General features: G+C 36.0%; 1 protein-coding gene across 2 annotated transcripts in view; it reads left to right on the top strand.

The window, feature by feature from the left end:
• PIGN (phosphatidylinositol glycan anchor biosynthesis class N) overlaps nt 1–20,178 on the top strand; it is a 284,334-nt gene that overhangs the window by 211,404 nt on the left and 52,752 nt on the right. For both annotated transcript variants that reach the window (XM_075212942.1, XM_075212943.1), the window contains 3 exons: nt 10,715–10,823; nt 18,706–18,808; nt 19,478–19,580. In XM_075212942.1, coding sequence (XP_075069043.1) covers nt 10,715–10,823; nt 18,706–18,808; nt 19,478–19,580 — 315 coding nt within the window. The remainder of the gene's footprint in view (nt 1–10,714; nt 10,824–18,705; nt 18,809–19,477; nt 19,581–20,178) is intronic.

Raw genomic sequence — 20,178 nt, 5'->3', positions numbered from 1 at the left:
ACAAATGTCTCATGGGTAATTTTAACCAAGCTTTATGGACGGATATTCATAGGTAATATATCATTACAGAGGCTGGCTGGGTTGGTGGGCACGGGGACATCTGCCCCCGGGTCGGTCCTATAATGGGCTCCCTTGGGACTGGGTCACTGGGCTACCTTCATTTTTTTTTCTTTAAAATCCTCTGTTCATAAAAAATAGCCATTTGATAGTAATTGGTGAAAAAAACACAGTCTCAATTTCGCAGAGCAACCCTCGACCCAAAATGAATAGAGCTGTAATCGCTCTTTAGCAGCTGCTTGTAATAACTAGGTGATACCCGAGAGTAATAGGCTTTGCCCTGTTACTTTCCCTCTGGTTTATTTTTAAATCACCTTCCTGATGATGGTGTGAATTACATCCTTAACAAAATACTATCATGTGCACAACTATCCTAAACCTGCCAGGTGAGCAGCCATGAGTTCCAGGATTTCCTTGTCTTTTGTATCAGAAAATGGCACACATACCTTTGATGTAATGAGCCTCTTATAACTGTTTAACTGGTAAAAAAAAAAGGACTAAACCATTCAAAAATAGATGTGTGCATATAAATACTGATCATAAAACACGGCTTGCTGCACAGTATTCTGAGACTTTATATTGTAATTTATCCGCCAGGGGCATCTTTTTATTGCTATAGAATTTACTACAGCTTGACTGAGGAATCCGTATAAAACTTCAGTTTCATATTAATAAATGCAGATATGTAAGGTGTAAAGGTCTCTCTCATGCATGGAGTAATATGGATTAGCTGGTCCACAAATTGTAATTTTATCACATGTATAGGAAAGTTAGTAAAGTGGTGCTTTTATCTTCCAGGCAGAGTTAAAATAAAGCAGCTTTTTTCTTGTGCATCCAGTTTAATGATGGAATGCAATCATAGATCATAAAAATGATTACATGCAATCATTTATTATAAATATAACTACATTTACGTATTAGAATGTGTGGAATGTATCTTTAATGCTATATGAATGAGTTTAGCAACACAACAGTCCTGCAATTTTAAAGATATAGTTTTTTTTTATATAGCCTATAACATGTACAGAATCTCATTTTTATATTAGTGGTGTGAAATAAATAGAATCTATTGAGTACTGTACACACAAAGCTTTGGATAAGAGAAGACTGGAGTTTGAAAACGCATTGAGTGCATTCCTCCTTTCCTGATTTTTCTTGTTACAGCTCTCACAGTGTGGGGGGAAGCCACAAAGTGTTTCAGTGCTTGTCTGTGCACAAACCTGGTTGTTTTAAGGTTGAAGTTTATATATTTGGTGGTGTTGGAAGATGGGACTAGGTTGCTGATATAGTTTTGTATGGTGTCTTTTCACTGTGCATATATACAGTCTTTGCAACTACTCAACATGAATATATTGGGACTTCTTTCTTGTAATATATTGGGCTAAGCGCTAATACTTCTAATTTATTCCTTTCTAGCATCAAATGAAGGTAATGAAAGGTAAAGGGTAATTAGTCAGGTTAGCAAACGAACAGATTCGAGTAAACAAATGAGAGCAAAAGATTATTCATCTTTGTGAGTGAAGAGTATTTACCCAAAGAGGAAAGCTGAAAATGAGAGGTTAAAGAGTTGAGTTTGGAAAGTGGGTCATTGATCGATTTAATAAGGTTCCCCACTATGAGAACAACATCCCAATTTTTCAATTCAAAGCATTCAAGACAGTCTCCCCTGCTGATGTATAACTGACAGCTTCAGATTTCATGTTGTGTTACTTAGACATTGAACTTAACTATGCAAACAATTTGTGAGATTAAAATGCTGATGATAATTTGAAATGAACTGTAATTGATCAGGGAATACGAGAGAGCTGTGTTAATCACTTGCTCATAAGGAAGTGTTATTGAATCATAGCTGACCTTTTTCTCACTGTTGAGACTGACATTTTGACCGTAGCCTTAGGAAAGAAGGAATTTACCATTTTTAAATTGTTATCAGAATCATCAATTTTGGGGTAATTATAGAAATAAGCAACATTGCCCACAATGTACAGTACAGAAATAATTAAATTGTTAATCCATAAATAACACAGATTTATTAATCACAATGAAAAAGAAAATTATTTACAGCTCCACATGAAATAAAAACAGCACATAATATAATATGTCAACAAAGGCTGGGTTCATATTCTGAAACAAAGTAGAGGAGACTGTTTTAATATGTCAATAAATGCTGATTTTGTAATATGGCAAAAGTAAAAGAGAATGTCTATTTTCCAAAAAGGATTAAGTAAACCATATAATAATAAAAATAAAAAACCAGCAGCAATTAAAATAATTTGTTGTTTAAAAGCGCAGTCAATGATAGAGTGAATAATAAGACTTAAGTGATGTGACACTATAATGTTCAATTTATGCCACACAAATATACGTGACACATAAAAATGTAGCAAAAAAAATCAATTAAAAAAAGTTCTAAAAAAACATGTTGTCCAAGTCAAGGTCTTCAATAACTGTAGGTAAATGATTATTCAGTCAACTGATAGAGTACAAAGTATCTGTTTGCAGTATGTAACACTGTTGCAAAAAAGTATCCTATAGGATTTTTAGTTCCAGATGCCTAGAAAGTCAATACCCAAAAGAGACACAGGGTGCACCGTAATGCCTGGTTTTACACCGCTGGGTTACTTGATTGATGCAATTGTTGTTGATGAAATGTACAATATTTGTTACACTTTTCCCATAGCACTAATTAGTTGTAAACACATAACTCTGCTCCTCCGATGTTCCGATATGGAGTCAGTTCATTGTAATCATACTGCAACTGACATGGTCACAGGCAGTTACTTAATGTATGTTTGCAGTGCAGTTCGGGATAGTGGCCTTTTTTCAAGCAGTGATAGTAATGAGCAGCCAAATTGCAGTATTAAATAAATTCATAAGTGGTTGCTTATTTTACTTCTTATTCACTGAATAAGTAATGTTTTGTTCTACTTTATTGTATAATTGATACACCAGCCACCACCTTTTATCTTGAAGTAAATTGGATAATCAAATTTTTTTTATTTATTTTGTATTGATTAGTTAGGAGAATATAATTTAGAAACACTTCATGGTCTGTAAACTATTTAAAGAGTGACAATAAAGAGAACTTCAGAAATATATATAATTTTTCAGAATCTCTTTATTTACACAAAATAGTAACAGACTTTTCACCTCTTTTCTACATTATATTATTTTAATTAATATGTTTAAAACCCCTTTAATTATCTAGTTACCTCCAAGATTAAATAATTTACATTCAGGTATTTAACACCTTAAATAGAATAAATATATTAAAAAATATATATATTTTTTAGTCATTAATTTGTAATGTAACCTTTACTACTATTACTATTATTTTATGTACTATATGCTTTTTTTTTATATAATTAGCAGATTTTCTGTCAGAATACAATTCCATAATTTATGGACATATTGTTTCATGTTCTGATTTTATTATTTTCTCACTGGTAATGCAGATTATACTTTTTATTGTCATTAATAAATCTGTTAATATCAATTTTTACTATATAGTGGCTGCAGTTGCTTATTTCTATAACAACCCTGTCGTTTCTCACTCTTAGATGATTGGAGTGTTAGTGATAGCATTGCCTTTACCTACTGTTATGTCTATATGTATCATATAAAATAAAGATTCTCCAATGTGATTGCTGTGGTTCCTAAGCACAAAGGTTTTATTTGCAAACTAGGTTACAGGGCAAAGTATTGCATGCATACACTTGCGCAGATGGTTCCAACATAAGCTTCAATTAGAACGCTGTGGTTTCCAAAGCCAGATGTGAACAATGTATACACTGTACAGTCATAAAAAGCAGGGACATCACAAAGTTGCACAGTTACAATATTAAGGTCCACATTCATATGTTGATGGGTCATGACCTCCCAAGAACTCTGCGGTCCATTGGTTGATTCCTCTGGTCATTGTTCTTTGAGGTGGCCAGATGTCCTCCTTCAGGCTCCTACCTCTAGACCTGTATAAACTGATTCTTTTATCACATTTCTGATCTTGATATCTGGTATATGAATACTGATATTGGCTATAACTAGCATTTGCAATGTGTGAACACTTCATAAACAGTACTGGAAATGTTATCATGCGGTTGCGAACAGAATGATACCGAACTCATGTAATTAATTGTTGCAACTGATTGAAGTGTATAGAGATTATTGACTACCACCTTCGTCCAATTATTAAACTTCAACACTACTTGTTTTCGTTTACAGTATCTCTCTTCAGTATTGCATATATTTTTTGTATTGTTTTCTACTTTTAGAATAAAAGTTTTTATTGCTTGTTCAGGATATTTAGAGTTAATAACCTCGGAAAATAGATTAGTGAAATAATGTGTAATCCAGTAATGGTGTCATCCATTTGCCTCTGAGAAATAGATGGGCTAAGTTTATTAATTGCTTTTACACTTTTGCCGCTGTTGCAAAGGTCCCCATGAAATTAAACATGAAATAGATTTGATTCTATAGAACCCTCTATGGGCTTGACCTGCAAATTTAATTTTTAGCATGTAATGTACAATTCACAGCCAGAGGCAATATCTTTTTCTTAGTTCATGTTCTACAAGTACACAATTAAACAATTCCAGAAATCAAGAAATATGCTTAACTGTTATTTCAAACATTTGTATTATCAAAATTTAAAAAGTCATACTGTATTTTACATGTAATCATTTTACAAAACATTTTTATTGGTTTAAAAAAAAAAAGAAGACATCTACTAGTTATAAAAAAAACTACAATAACCACACAAACACACAACCTACAGGAAAAAAAACAGCACTTTCATGCATTTTATATGAACCTTGCAGTCTTTAATGCATACTAAAAAGTCAATTCCTTGCCATTTTTTTAGGTATAGCTTGTTTCCTCTCAATACTATGATATGTATTCTGGTCCACCACAATGCTATTGATTGTTTGCCTAAGTCTCTGATCATCTAAGGTACCTGAGAGTACACACTGAGAAAAAACCTTTGTGTCTGTAGGATTTTTCTGAATTACTGCTGGTTTTTCCTATTGAATATTAGACCATTAATCAAAATATTATTTAAATTGAACTGACCGAATAAAAACAGACATTTTTTGATGCTTATTTTATTTATTATGTAACACATTGTGTCCTTTTACAAAAAGTAATTGTTCCCTTGAACGCTGTGATTGGTTACACAGCCTTTAGCAGCAATAACTGAAACTTAACATTAACTGTAATTATTGATCATTCACTCACTGTGCTGAGGAAGAATTTGTGACCTTGTTTTTTTTTTTTGCATGAATGTGTCAACCCTTTGACATTTGTAAGCATTTCAGTATGATCTGCTAGTTTCAGGTTAGCCATTCCAAACTCAAACTCAAGGTTTCTTAAACTTCAACTATTCTAATGCAGACTTGTTTGTGTAATTTGGGTCATTGTCTAGCTACTTGACTTAGCTGTTTTTCAGATCATGGACTGATAAACTGACATTCTCTTGTAGTATCCTCTCATAATGAAAATAATTCATAGTTCCATCAATGATTGCAATTTAGCCTTATACTGATGTAAAAAGCACACCCAAATAATGACACTACAACCATATTTGTATAAGAGACAAACAATGTTATGCAGTGATGGTTTTCTATATAGATATAAGAGGATCCATGTTGAAAAAAAAGTTTCACTTAAGTGAATCTTGACTAACTTAATCAGAGCATCATGTTTGTATTACTGAGCAGCAGTTTCCACCTTTCTGCCAGAGATCCGATTAGTGTCTTTCTAATGGTGGAGACATGACCACTGACCTTAACCAATGTAGATGAGGTTTTGTACCTTAAGTCTTAGGCTGAGTACACAATACAGGTATTTCAGCCGATTACCAGGCCATTTACATGATAAACGAAAGTTCGGCCCGATATCGCATAGTGTATCGCTGCAGCGCTGAATGATTATTGTTCCAAAGCACATCATATCGTTCCAAAGCACATCATATCGTTCCAAAGCACATCATATCGTTCCAAAGCACATCATATCGTTTGATTTTTAAACTGGACTAAAGATCTCATTCGAGGATGGAATTCTGCAGTTTGTATGCACTCATGACCGACAGTGTCCATAGGTCTCCTATGGAGTGTGCAGAGTCACAATCTTTTTAACCAAAGGTTATGTCAGATGAAGAGCACAAATCTTAATGTAAATCTTGTAAAGCGTGTTTAGTGTGTACACATGAATGGACATGCTGATCGGGACTTTTTTTTTCAGTCATTGGTAAAATAAATAATGATATAGCATCAGGAGAAATTTTCTGTAGTGTGTACCTAGCCTTACTCCGCCACCAGTGGGAAGAAATATTTATTTACCAATTTGGACAATTTGACTGTGTTTGTGGCTTGTTGAAGTTCCAGACCCTTACAAAAGGCTTTGTACACCTTTCCAGACTGATCGAAAGCATTTTTTCTTGCCTGATCTTTTCAGGACATTTTTTTTATTATATCAAGACGTGTAAACAACTGAGCTTGAATTTTAGCTAAATCAAACAACTGACCCTGATTATTGCTCTTATTAGGTTGTGTTCCATGGGGAAATCCCATATCTTTTTAATGTTATTTTGTGCACAGCTTTTTATATAATAAATCCCAGGAGCAGAATTAGTCCATAACTTCAAATGTGTCCTCTTATGTGACTTTTTAATACACCTTTTATTTGTGCATTTGCAGATGTTTACATACCACAAAGTCCCCAAATAAAATGTGCTGCTGGTCTTTATGTAGTAGGTTGATGCACCCTAATTAAAATACAAATAGATATCTTCTTCCTATAGATTTACTGTACTTGCACATCGTCCCATTTTGGAAAATAATTAAACCACGTGACTGACACTTCTTTTTACTCAATTACTGATGAGCAGATATCCCCAAAGTATACCTGTTCAAGCTGTTTTGAAAAATCTAACATTAATTGTACAACCTGAGTTAAATGCAATGTACAACAAACATGCCATTATTGAGTATGTAACATATAAAAGTGCCCCCACTCTCTGTCCACTACTTACTTGAAAAATAATTTGGGAACTATCTAAATTATGTATTGGGTCAGTATTGTCTGAAAAAAGAAAAGTCCTGTAACCAGGAATGAGTGCAGTTAATTAGATCAAATGAAAGAATCAGATCTTGGGCAGAGAGGAGGGGTCAATTTGAGAGATATTTTGAAGCAAGTGAAAAGATCATCATCATCAACAACATTTATTTATATAGCGCCAGCAACTTCCATAGCGCTTTATAATTGGGATGTACGTTGGTGCAGTTTTGTTAATGGCTTCGTATGTTAGTAGAAATAAGTTATATTGGATTTTCTAAAATACAGGTAACCAAATTTAAGGACTTGCAAAGCCAAAAGCAGAAGAAGAACATGTTGTGAGGAAAATTAGTCTTGCTGCTGCATTCAAAATAGATTGTAGAAGTGAAAAAATGACCAGTAAGGAGGGATAGTCAATGTGGGAGATTGAATGCATGAATTAAAATTCTTGCAGCGTCTTGCATAAGATATATGAATATTCTGGGCTCTGTAACAGATTTGAATACACATAGGATGTGGGGAAAAAAGGACAGTTCTGAGTCAAGGATGACACTTAGAAACCAAGTTTGAGACTTTGTTGCGTTGTCAACAGAAATAGAGATTGGAGGCAATTAGCTTCATAGACTGGTGCAAAAATAATTAGCTCATTTTCGAAAGTTTTAGTTTGAGGCGGCGTGAGGATATCCAAGATAAAAAGGCAGAAATACATTCTGTAACACACGCCAACGTATATGGACAATGCAGTTGGTGAAAGATCCAGAGAGGATGGATAAATTTGGGTGCCGTTTGCATCGAGGTTATATTGAAATGCAAAGTAACTTGTTGGTTTTCCAAAAGAACTGATGTAGGCAGAGAAAGCAGAAGCCTTGTGTCAGCTCATGTGATTGTGCAGAGCTAATTTGCTGAAAGCCGACACACTTCCTTCATTCTGATGATATCTCAGATATTTTCCCAGGAGATCCGCCAATACCTGAGATTTTCACACTTAAATTGATGTTTATGAATATTTATACCTGCCTATAAATTGGCTATATTCACTGAACTGAACAGACAATTAATATGATGTCTCTTTGGATATCTGTTTAATCTACAGTTTTATGTAGGTGACCGGTACACTTAAAATGCCATATGATTTATTTATATATGTTTAAATAGAAATATTCTTATGTCTGATTGTTTTCAATCATGTATATTGTACCACTTTGACCACTGCTGGCACTGTGGCTCTGCTACACCAGAATAGTGATTACTGCTTACAGTGCAGTCTTTTGATTAAATTGAATGGTGTTATCTGTTTTTTTTGGTTGTTTTTTTTATAGATTTGGTTTTGGCCCACATTTCATTTAGTGTGCCTCAATATCAGTAACTATAGGCCAGTGTCAAGATATTTTAATGATTTCTTTTTTCCATCTTTCATTTATCCAAAAAACGAACACATCAATGGCATCTCGTCTCTCCTTTCCTGTTTGCAATGACCATATAATCCCAGGCTATAATGTTTTGTGGTCCTGAGTCTATCTGTGGTATATAGGGTGCAGTTAGTTAGTGTAAATCAATCTGACTACCTTCTAATAATCTCTCAGTGCATTGCATCAAATGTAGTAGAGGTGGCTCAGAGGCACCCACCAGTTTGTCTGCTATTCCGATAGCCAAATAGTTCTGCTGCCTAGTATCGGGTGACACGTTATATCACTTTATATATGTGACATGATGTGTATTTGCCGTAAATGGAGTCTAGTATTGTGGGGGGCTCTGCTGGATAGAATATTACAGATACAATGTTTTTGACTTTGCTGGATGGTGGGCTTTGGTATGTACATTTGTATTGACACTTTAGTATATACTATATTGGTCCCTCCTTAGTACAAATGTGTTTAAACTGCTGGATGTAATACTGAGCATTAGTTGATACAATGATTTTAATATTTTTGCGTACAAAATGTTTTGGATATTTGGGGGTAAAAAGCATTGAGACTCCTAAATATAATATACTGGGCACTGGTTGGTACAGATATATTAGTACCACTCATATAATGCACTGAACACTTGCTGTGGGTTCAAATATTTTGGCACGACCGGATATAATATTCTGGGCACTGATGGATACAGTATGGGCAGTGGTGGGTATAGGGTGATGGCTTCTGGTTAGGGGCAGACTTGACAGTGGGGCATCTGCCACCTGTGCCGGTCCCATAGTGGGCTACCTTGGGCTGGGTCAATGGGCCACCTGCTTTTATTTCCTTTAAAATGTTCTTAATAGGCTGCTGAGTTGAGTCTTTTTTATAATATATTTGTTATTGTTATGATATATTTGTCATTACTGTGCATGTGCTATGTTAGTAGGCATGCTGTGAATGAATACAATTATTATATGTATTGATGCAATATATGATGCAATATATAATGATATATTTTACATAACATGTTATGCATATTGTGCAATGTAATATTTGAAATGCTTGTATCTCTGTGCACTTGTCCATTGTATATTTTATCCAGAATGCTTAGTTTACCTGTGCTCTTTACAGTGATTGTAGGAGTAGGCATTCTGACTCTGACGCATACTGAGCACAATGTGTGTTTGTTTTAAAATTAACGTAAATCGGGTATACGTATGCCCAAATTCAACAAGGAACGGATGTGAAGGTATGTGTGCTGATGAATATGGGTGTATGTCTGCTCTGTTCCACTAGACAAGACACTGCAGGATATGTTCATTACATATGTGGAATATAAACACACAAAAGAACGCACAGAAAAAAAAGTGTTCAATTAATGTCACCTGTTAACAATATAGACATTAATGATAAAACATTAAAAATAAGAGGTTTTTTTTTTTTTATGAAATGCATTTATTAGTATGCTATGTCTACTGTACATATAATAAATTTTTACAGTTGCTCTTGAATGCAAACACATGTAATAGCATGCATACAGTAATACACATCACTAGTAATCAGCACTTAGACTAGTGGCTGGAGCAAGAGATACAGCTGAAACAAGTATCTGTGCAATGCCCAGGGTTTGAATCGGACACTACTGCGAGTGCTTGAGATCGGCACGCCCTTGCTATACATATACTATGGGCAAACACTCCTTTTTTACTACTCTTTTCCCTCCATGAAATTGCAGACTGTAGTAAATTTCCTTTGCGCTTGAAGATGAATTGAATGTGGCTGTGTTCCGGGCATGCACAGAGTGATTTTGCGGATTATATGCACACAATAACCGTATATGTCCCTTAATGAATGAGGCCCTCTGTGATCATATCTTTTTGCATGACATTTTCATGGAGTAGCAGCAATTACGTGTGCTACAGCAATGCAAAGCCATTTCTGTTTAGCTTTGTACATGGTAACAAGTAAAAGACTGAAGAGTAGGCCAGGTAAGATAAATACAATATTCCCACAGAAAATACCAATGAAGTGTTAAAATCCTGCTTATTTGCACATTCTTATATTGTGTTATAAAGCTATTAATAATTTTTTTTCAATTTTTTTGGTATGAAAAAAACAATCTGGATGAAAGGGAGATTATCTAATTGTATCCACTATGGTGCATACACCCCATATGCTCTGATTACAATTATCAAATTTCTTTGCAGATGGTGAGCCTTGTAGTTTCCATGTACATTGTCAACCTTACCCATTCCAGTCTAGCAACCAAGCAAGGACTACCAGTGCTGAACCAAGTTTTTAGTTGGGCAATTTTAGGTAAGTAAATTAACTACATCCATATTATTAATTGGCACATATAGAACAATTGTAAGTATGTAATGGTGTGCAATGTTTTTACTGGAAAAGAACCACACAGTTACAGCTATCAAGAGACAGATTCATGCAGGGTATGATACATTGTATAACAGGCACCAGAGTCAGCCAACAAGATATGGCAACATTATTCATAGCTTGCAGTTTCTACATCCAGACAGCTACTATACCCCAACAGGAAACCTATCTAAGAGGCAAACTAGTGCACCATCAGAAATACACATACATGCAAATATTTTGTCACCACTGTTAAATTGAATGGTTTACTGAATCTCAAAGGGAAAAGAAGACCTAACATATTGTATGTCTACTAATTTTAATACAAAATTAAATTTTATTTGCTGAATTTAACAGATTGAAAAAGAATAGACAACACAATGAATGCGGTATGTGCAAAATATGTGGGCATTCTGTCAGTCAGTATTTTGTAATAACTACTATAGCTGGAATGTGATTTTTGTAAGAAATCACATTTCTTACAGCCAACTCAGCGTCTTTCTTTTCCTGCTTTAGGAATTTTTATTTCACAAATATTCTTAGGTCTTCTTGCATGCACTGCATGTTTGAGATCTCCCCAAAGATTTTCAATAATGTTCAAGTCTGGGTACTGTGAAGACCAATCCAAATCTCCAATTCCTGTAAGTACTTCATGGTTGATTCGTTTATTTTCAAGTTTTCAGTCCGCTGCTTGGAGGAGTCCATGGCTATTTAGAGTAGGCACAATATTTTGAGGGGTTAGAAGTGTCAAAGTAATCATTGAACTCTGGATTTGTCTTCACTGTGTTTAAGGCCTAAAGAGTCAAACAAGTTTTAGTTCATGCTTTAAAAAAATATTACTGAACCAACCAGAACGGTGCCCAGTTTCATTCCACATACCACTTTCACAGTTTTGTTTTTTAATCTCTTAAATTTAGCAAATACATTTGTTTTTGTGCATTAAAATTTGCAGAAATATGTAATATTTAAGTTTGCACCCTAAATTTGTCATGTTAACTTCTTTTCACTTAGAGATTCCATGCACACAACTGTACATAATGTGCTTCTTCTAGTTTGTATTCTGTGGAGACAGGCAGCAGCTATCCTGGGCTGGAAATGAAGTTACTGCACCTATAACAAACCACATTCCTCTAAAACAAATTCTACACACTGCATAGACACATATTGCACTAAAATACAGACACAGAGTAAACTAAATAAACACACACACACACACACGTCACTAGGAACAACAAAATATTGATTTATGCTTTATATATCCACTCTGGCTAAGGGTTTAATCCCTTTTCTAGCTTATTATTTTGAACAAGTGTATGAGTTAAGGAAGCGAAATAAATTATTCCCAGGGCTGGGCTTCTGTCACTGACACCTGCAAGCATATCATATTTTGTGCCCTTAGCCATGCCCCAATCCAGTACTCATGGCAAGTTTTTAGATATTTTGTGGGGACTACCCCACTTGCTGACTCCAAAAAGGGGCTGGATTGTGATAATGTAGGAGAAGTTTGGGTTGGCCTATCTGTGGTTTGGGTGGGACTGTGTTGGCTTAGGTGGGCCTGTGCATAGCTTGGGTGTGCCTGGGTGTGGTTTGGGTAGAATATGGGAGGTTCTTATTAGTGATGTAGCTTTTTAAATGTTGGGAGTAATATTATATGTCCAGCAAAAAAGTATTTTATATATAAGTTTAAGAAATATGTATAATAAGAAATTATTTTAATACTAAAAGTGAAGACAGAAAAGTAACAGTTCTCTGTAAATTTGACAATGTTTTAGTTTTTGTTGGCATGTTATATTTTCCCATTTTCTTTGAAATCCCAAGATAAATATAATTTATACATTATTATCAATAGATATTTTCTGGGGTTTTTTGTATTCTCGTTGCACAACTCAAATGTTATGTGGTTGTAAAGTAAGGAGTGAATCAGCTGCTCTTGGATATGCATTAGCTACAGGGTCAACCAGTGCCTGAAGGTACAACAAACTTGGCGAGTATAATGCACTGTGAACTCATAATGTGTTTCTGCATCTGGATAGCTTAGAGAAAAGTCTGTGCTATGGAAAACAAGCTTGGCCTGTGCAGATTTAAAAGATTGCATGAGGAAGTACACTTTTGTGTCTTTATTATGCCATTAAAGTAGTGTGTGTCATTTTAAATAGAAAATGGTTATGCATAGTACAATATTTATTTTACTTTTATAAATTTAGCTGCTAATGTAATTAAATATATTTAGGTAATTCAAGAGCAGGTTAAGCAATGATGTTGTATACAGTGAATTTACATACATTGGCCAACTTGCTCTTTTTGCTGATACCACACCCCAAAGGAAATTGCAGCTTAAAATTATTTTTGAAAAAAACGATTTTGTATACAGCAATAATGCTGTAAATATGTAGTATTAAAATAGATTGCAAGATTTCTGTTTATGGTGCCTGTGAAAGCATTGGTATAGACAGGCGCTCAGTGATCAGGGAAGGGAAACGGACTACATAGCATACTCTTGGGCTGATCTACACATTATTTAAACAGGCGAATATTCAGCGCTTAAAAGAATGTAGCATAATAATCCTAAAAATATGCCACTACTCTTAAAAACAAAAAATATCTGCATAAAATTAGGATAAATTATTAGTGCTTTCTCTGTGTAAACATAGATGAAATATAATTTTAAATCCAAACAACCAAATAAATGTAATAAAAAAATCAAAATGTCCAATACTTGAACCACACAAAAGTCCCAATATTTCTACCAAAAGTTCTCATTTCTCACAAAATCGTTTTCTCACAAAATGTCTCTCTCCTTGTCATTTTCATCAACTCACACTAGAAATAGAACTCACATTAAGGTTACTATGGTTCCTTTCTAAAACGATTCCTCCTGAATATATCAACTCTCCTACTAAATGGCAAAAGAGGAAAAAGCAATCTTGCGTAATATGTTTTTTATTGTGTATAACATCAAAAGTATTTTTTTCTAATGCACTCACTTTTGAAACAAAATGTTATACAGTGAAACATTATAAACACTTCAGCTATCCTTTGTTTTGCAATTGTGCTTTCTACCAGAAAACAGATGACACAATCCTATTTCCAAACATACAATAGCTACAATGCAATCTGCGATTGTATTAACTATAATGAAAGGAATTGGATCGGGTCACCAGAGTGGATGGAGCTCAGAAATCCACACTAAGCCTCCAACGCGTTTCAATTCGTAATGAATCTTTTTCAGAGCGCCTGCCCAAAGGATTAACTTTCAAGCCTGTACAGTGTAGCTTTATGGAGAAATTTCTCCTAAACAGTGAATATTGAATATTGACGCCCCAAAATTGAAGGGAGACCACAAAGATGGCAAAGAATAACGTGTCTGAGGTATGAACTCCTCCAGAACCCCTCTCTAAACTCTACCTTAGATTAATAGAAATATCATCATCGAATAGAAGTAGACAGGCGTGAGTTTGCAAATGACCTGGACAGAGAGTTAATGCCCATATAAATGACACCCTTATCAAGTCCTGAGTTACCACCATACTTTCCAGCTACCTTTCTGTCTCTCCAGTCCGCAGACTGGATTGAACTCCCGCTGTTCCAGTGACTCCATTCGCTACCAATCCTGTGCTACCACCATAGTGTTCAGCTTCTGTTCTATCTCTCTAGTCCGCAGGCTGCATTGAACTCCCGCTGTTCCAGTGACTCCATTCGCTACCTAATCTGAGTTACCGCCGCGTGTACCACCTCCAGCTGTTTTCACTGTTTTCTGCTCTCCCGTACCGATCTGCCTGGTACTCCCTCAAGGGACCGTGACCTGCGGGACAGGGGCTGCTAGGACCATACCTTGTTGCGGGGATTCCTGGTGAAGACCACCTATCCCGTTAGATTCTGCTCCCTTGGGAAGAGTCGTGCCAAGTCAGGCAGATTCAGGGTATTCTAGGGTCAACCTCGGCCTCTGTGACCAGCAGTATAAGGATTCAGTAAGGAAATTAGTCATCATGCTGGAAGACAAACAGAGGCTGCAAGACTGTTGTTTGAAATAGAAGAGACACGTCACACCTAAAAAAAGGAAAATGCTGAACTGAGCCACGAAGAAGATGATCTAGAAAATAGGTCACTCAGAAACATTGGACTTTAGTCTGTTATGGATACTCCATCAGTTAGGATTTCACACTAAAGAATTACCAGTTTTGAGAGTGACCGTTTTTAATTTTGCATTCAAAGTATGGTTCTTAAAAGAATTGGAAACCATCAAATATTAGGGCCAAAGACTGTGTTTGCAGCTGATGGCATTAATACTCATTACAAAAGTTCATAGGAAGACAGGGAGTCTCAAACTGAGAAACCTGAAGCAGAAAATGCTGAAGCTGTCAAAAGAAGGATCCAGCTCAACATTTAGACATACTTACCTACTTTCTTCAGCTCTCTTCCGGGAGCCCAGGGCCGTAACTAGGGCTGTGCGACAGGGGCGACAGCCCAGGGCGCAACGCTGATGGGGGGCGCTATTTCGGAATATTTTAGGTTAATTTGGTTAAAATTGAGGGCTAGGGGGGCGGCATTTGTCTTTCTCGCCCAGGGCACTAGAATTCTAAGTTACGGCTCTGCGGGAGCCAGCCAGTGGAGGTGGGCGTGAGGGGGCGGAGCGGGCAAAATCGCGTCATTTTGGTCCCCCTCCCCCTGTGATGTCATCAGGAATCGCTGTGTTTGGGATCTAATTCTGCCCACTTCACTAGGAAGTGGGGCACTTCCTAGTGAAGTGGGCAGAATTTGGGAGATTGCCACACTCACCCGGGAGTCTGGGAGACTCTCGCAAAATGCGGGAGTCTCCTGGACATTCCGGGAGAGTTGGCAAGTATGCATTTAGATAGAGATGATATGTTGGAAATGTTGGAAATGTATCAGGAGGAATCAGATGACTTTAATATGTACCCCTAGAGAAATGACCAGCAGCAGAAAACAACACGACCAGGAAGAAAAAAAATATTCTCTGGAAGGGTAAAAGTGATGTATTAGGAGACAATGTCTGAGAGACATTAACAATGACAGTTTGTGTAAGAAATTTCATTATAGTTACTCATTTCTATTGTTTGTGTTCACATTGATATAATGGATAAGTGCTAAAGTCACTTCTATCTCTGTTGGAGAATTGGCACACAGGTGCACGGTGCAGACAATGTTGGAAACTTATGTTCTGGGAGGAATATATTTATTTCTTTAGAGACATTATGGACATACTTTGAGGCATATTCCATAAACAGATTACAGCACTTGATACTGAATATTGTTTGTTGTTGTACATGTACTGTATATCAGAAATGTATAGATGTTCTGGCTGGAAAACTGTGTTTGTAAAAGGTGTCTTCTCCACTCCTGACTCTTGACTTTTTTAAATGGATTTGCTCTCATATCTCTACCTGCCATAACCGACCCCTGATTTGTTTAAAGGGGGTGTTGCTGTTGAGGGCTTTATAAGTAAGGGTACATAATTTGCAGTGCATTATGGAGGACCCAGGGAGTCAGTGTTTTTAATTTTCAGAGTGGTGTGGAAGATGTGGATCAGTCAGAGAGGAATATGAGCCTTGTTGCAGCATTTGAAATGGATTGTGGGGATAGGTGGATTAGGGGAGATTGCCAAATAGGAGGAAGTTACACTAGTCAGGCAGCAGATGATGAGAGAATGGATAACATTTCAATAGCATCTTGAGCAAGAAAAGGGTGTATTCTGGCAATATTTCTAGGTGAAGGCGACAGGACTAGGAGAGAGACTGGATGTGAATAATAAAGCAGAGGGCGGTGTCAAGTGTGACACCAAGGCAGCATTTTTGGGAGACTGTGTAAATAGTGGTGTTATTGAAATTGAGGGGAATTTGAAGTGGTTGGTGAAGGTTCAGGAGGATGAGTATGAAAAAGTGACCTTTAGGGGCAAATTAAATTGAACCCAAAGTCCTGCCAGGGCCTTTCATGATGTGCCCTTGCAGGTATTAGAGTAAGTACAACATTGCTGATTTTGCATCAGCAATATTTACTAGCCCATGACCCCTGGAGTCTCATCACGTGAAGCTTTGTCAGGACTTCTCTATAATTGAGAAATCACCCTTAGACGTTGCTGTAAGGAGATCATTTGGTGACTTTTGTGTGTGCAGTCTCAGTGTAATGTTTGGGAACAGAAGTCTGATTGCAGAATGGAGTGAGAGGAGAGAAAATGAGATAGGGGATTATACACAAATTATTTAAATAGTTTGGAGGCAAAGGAGAGGAGAAAAACAGGCCAATAGTTGAGCATAAAAGCTTGGTTGAGAGATGTTTTTTTTAGGATTGGTAGTTTAATGTGCAAGTAAAAAGAGACAGGTTGGAGATATGAACTAGAGATGGGTATGCAGTGGTTTACAGTGAGCGCAAAGTTTGGGAGGGAATAGGGTTGAGGTGGCAGGTTGTAGGGTAAAATGATGAAATGAGTGTAGAAAATTTGTCCTCAGTTATTGGAGGAAATTTTCTGAGGGTAGGTGGGGGTTGTAGGATTTGGCATGAGGAAATATCTTCTCCAATGATTCCAATTTTGTGTTTTGAAGTAGGTAGCAAAATCATGGGTTGTGAGGGAGGAAGGGGGAGGAGATTAAGGTGGGCTTAGAAGCGAGTTGAAGGTTGCAAAGATGTGTCTGGGGTTAGAACACTGGGTTAATATTAGAGAACTGCTATTTGCTTAGCAAGTGAAAGGGCAAGGTTCTAAAATGAAAGGATGAATTTAAAGTGGAGGAAGTCTGCTTTGGAGTGAGTTTTCCCAGAGCATTTTTACAGGTGGATTTCTGTAATGGTAAGTAAATTGAGGGATTTTGAGTGGATTGGAAGTATGCAATGGATGTATAGTCTTGGGGTGGAACGAGGACCATAAGCAGATAATGGGGCTTGTACAGAGGCCCCAGGGCTGGGTGAGATGTCAGTCATGAGAAGGTGCAGCACCAGAAAGAAGACATGTGAGGATGATTTGTGGGTATGAGTTTTGTTTTTGCTTATGTAGGCATTTGAAATGTGGTGGGTACAGGAAACAAAGCAGTCCAGTTGGTATAGTCAATGTCTCTAGCTCAGACTAGGAAGTAGTGAATAGGAAATATTAATAGGGGAGGATGAAAAAGGATGCTGGAGAGAAGAGCACTTTATAATATAGCTTGATCTGATATGGAATGAGGGTAATGTTCTTTAACCACTCTGAAGTATTTTCCAGCAGGTTTTTCTTTATATTTGTAATTTATATATTGTAAAGAGTCTATGATAATAATAGCAGGTTTGTATTATTGAAAAATTTCTATTCTGTTTCAAAGGAATGGTAAAACTGAAAATACATGTTAAAAATTATCTGAGGACACAGGATGTTTCCGTTGATCTGTAAGCGTTGCCTCTAGCATCATCTACTATTTTCAGTAAATTTTCCAAAAATAACATAAGCTTAACATCCTCCAGACACACAACAAGCACAGTGTCCTCACTGCACCTTATTGCTGAAGTTAAAAAGCAATTAGTGAGTAGTAACATGGTGTAATCATATTAAACCAAATGTGGTATGCTTCTTGCTGTTAGGAAACCATGATTAAATGAGACAGCTCTATACTCTTGTCTCTGAAAGGTATGAAACTATTTTACAGAATTTATCTGATTTCCCATATGTTTTCTATCAACTTAGTCCGCTTGGCTCAGGTTAAGCACAAGAAATAAGGATAACAGGCAGAATGAGGGAGATTTATGTCCGGCTTTTTTTTTAATTGCCGATCTGCATAATGTTTGGCAGGGAAGAAGCAATGAAATGTGATGTGTTCTAATAACATGGCTCTCTTCTTTTCTCTTTCAGCTTTTTCCTTGGTTGTGCCATTACTTAGTGCCACATTCCTGTTCCAGAGGCTCCTGAGCATTTTTCTGTCTTTCATGTCCTCCTACCTCCTGCTTAGTACAGGGTATTACATTTTAACTATTTAAAACATTCAGTCAACTTTTAATAAGAAATTATGTTTGGTGCCAACTTTAATGCAGCTTTTTTGAACAGGTGTGCGAGTGTCACATTTTACAGAAAGCATTGATTTTCATTTCAGTGGGTTAGCCAATCCAGAACAGAAAAGTATTCAACATTTGTAAAACCAGTGGCTGGTTATACTGTATTCTTATAATTGTACTGTATAAAGATGAGCAGGTCATCAGAACCAGTTTTAATAAATAATAATGTTGAAAATATATCTAAAAAAAACATCAATATCACAAAAGTATAATTTATACAAACAGGCAATTCATGTCATGTATATCAATGAAATCAAATTGAGAATATTTTTTTTCTTTTTCTATATTTTGGAGTTGTGACTACAATTAGCATTTGCAAGTCTATGATGTTATTTTCAAAACATAAAAATAGACTGCAACCACTTATACATACTGATACTTTAACAAAACAGCTTCCTTCTGTAAAGTGAGTCCTGCAGACCATTAGCAAGCAAGTGGAACAGAGAATATATAAAAATCATTTTATTCATATGTATATTTTATACATAGAATTACATATTTGTTGTTTGTTTTGTGTGTAACATTGCTAATGTCTTGCAAACTCTATTTGGCATTTTTATTTTTTAACATAGGTATGAAGCATTATTCCCTGTGGCGCTGTCATGCTTGATGTTTGTTTGGATATTTATAGAGCAGGAAAACCTAGTAAAGCATGGCCTTTCTTTCAAACAAAAGGTAAGCGTTCTCAACATAAGGATTTTGCCATTTCTTTAGACTTGTTTTGTACACACAGATATTTTTAAAGACAGAGAATACCATATGATACTTTTAATCACTTACGTAGTCTTGTATATAATTCGTGGATTCTTTTTTTGAAAAATATGGAATTGGATATTAGTTGGCGTTAAGTAAACACTGCATTATAATTATAATAACTTTAAAGATAACCTTTTTTTAGTATTACTGAAATTACACTGTTGGTATCTTATCAAATTTTATTATTATTATTATTATTATTATTATTAGATTTATCCTTTATTTATAAGGCACCACAATATTTTCACAGCGCCATACAGAGTACAAACAGTAAACCATACATTTTTAGTTAGAGAAAAAATATTCCCAGTAGCCAATTATGTGAAAAATTCTTAAACATTATTCAAAAGAGACAATTCCTGCAGGATAAGAATCATGGTCAAGGGAAGTCAGCCATAACATTAAGGGGTGTATTCAATTAAGTGTGAAGTGCCTCCAGAACAGACCCGAAAACACTTTGCGTTACTGCAACATCACAGATTTTCATTAGCCAAGCCCCCCCCCCCCCCCCCAGGAT

Source organism: Mixophyes fleayi, chromosome 5, assembly GCF_038048845.1.
Source record: "Mixophyes fleayi isolate aMixFle1 chromosome 5, aMixFle1.hap1, whole genome shotgun sequence".
NCBI lineage: Eukaryota > Metazoa > Chordata > Amphibia > Anura > Limnodynastidae > Mixophyes > Mixophyes fleayi.
Note: the sequence above shows the minus strand (reverse complement) of the source record. Positions and strands in the feature narration are given on the sequence as shown.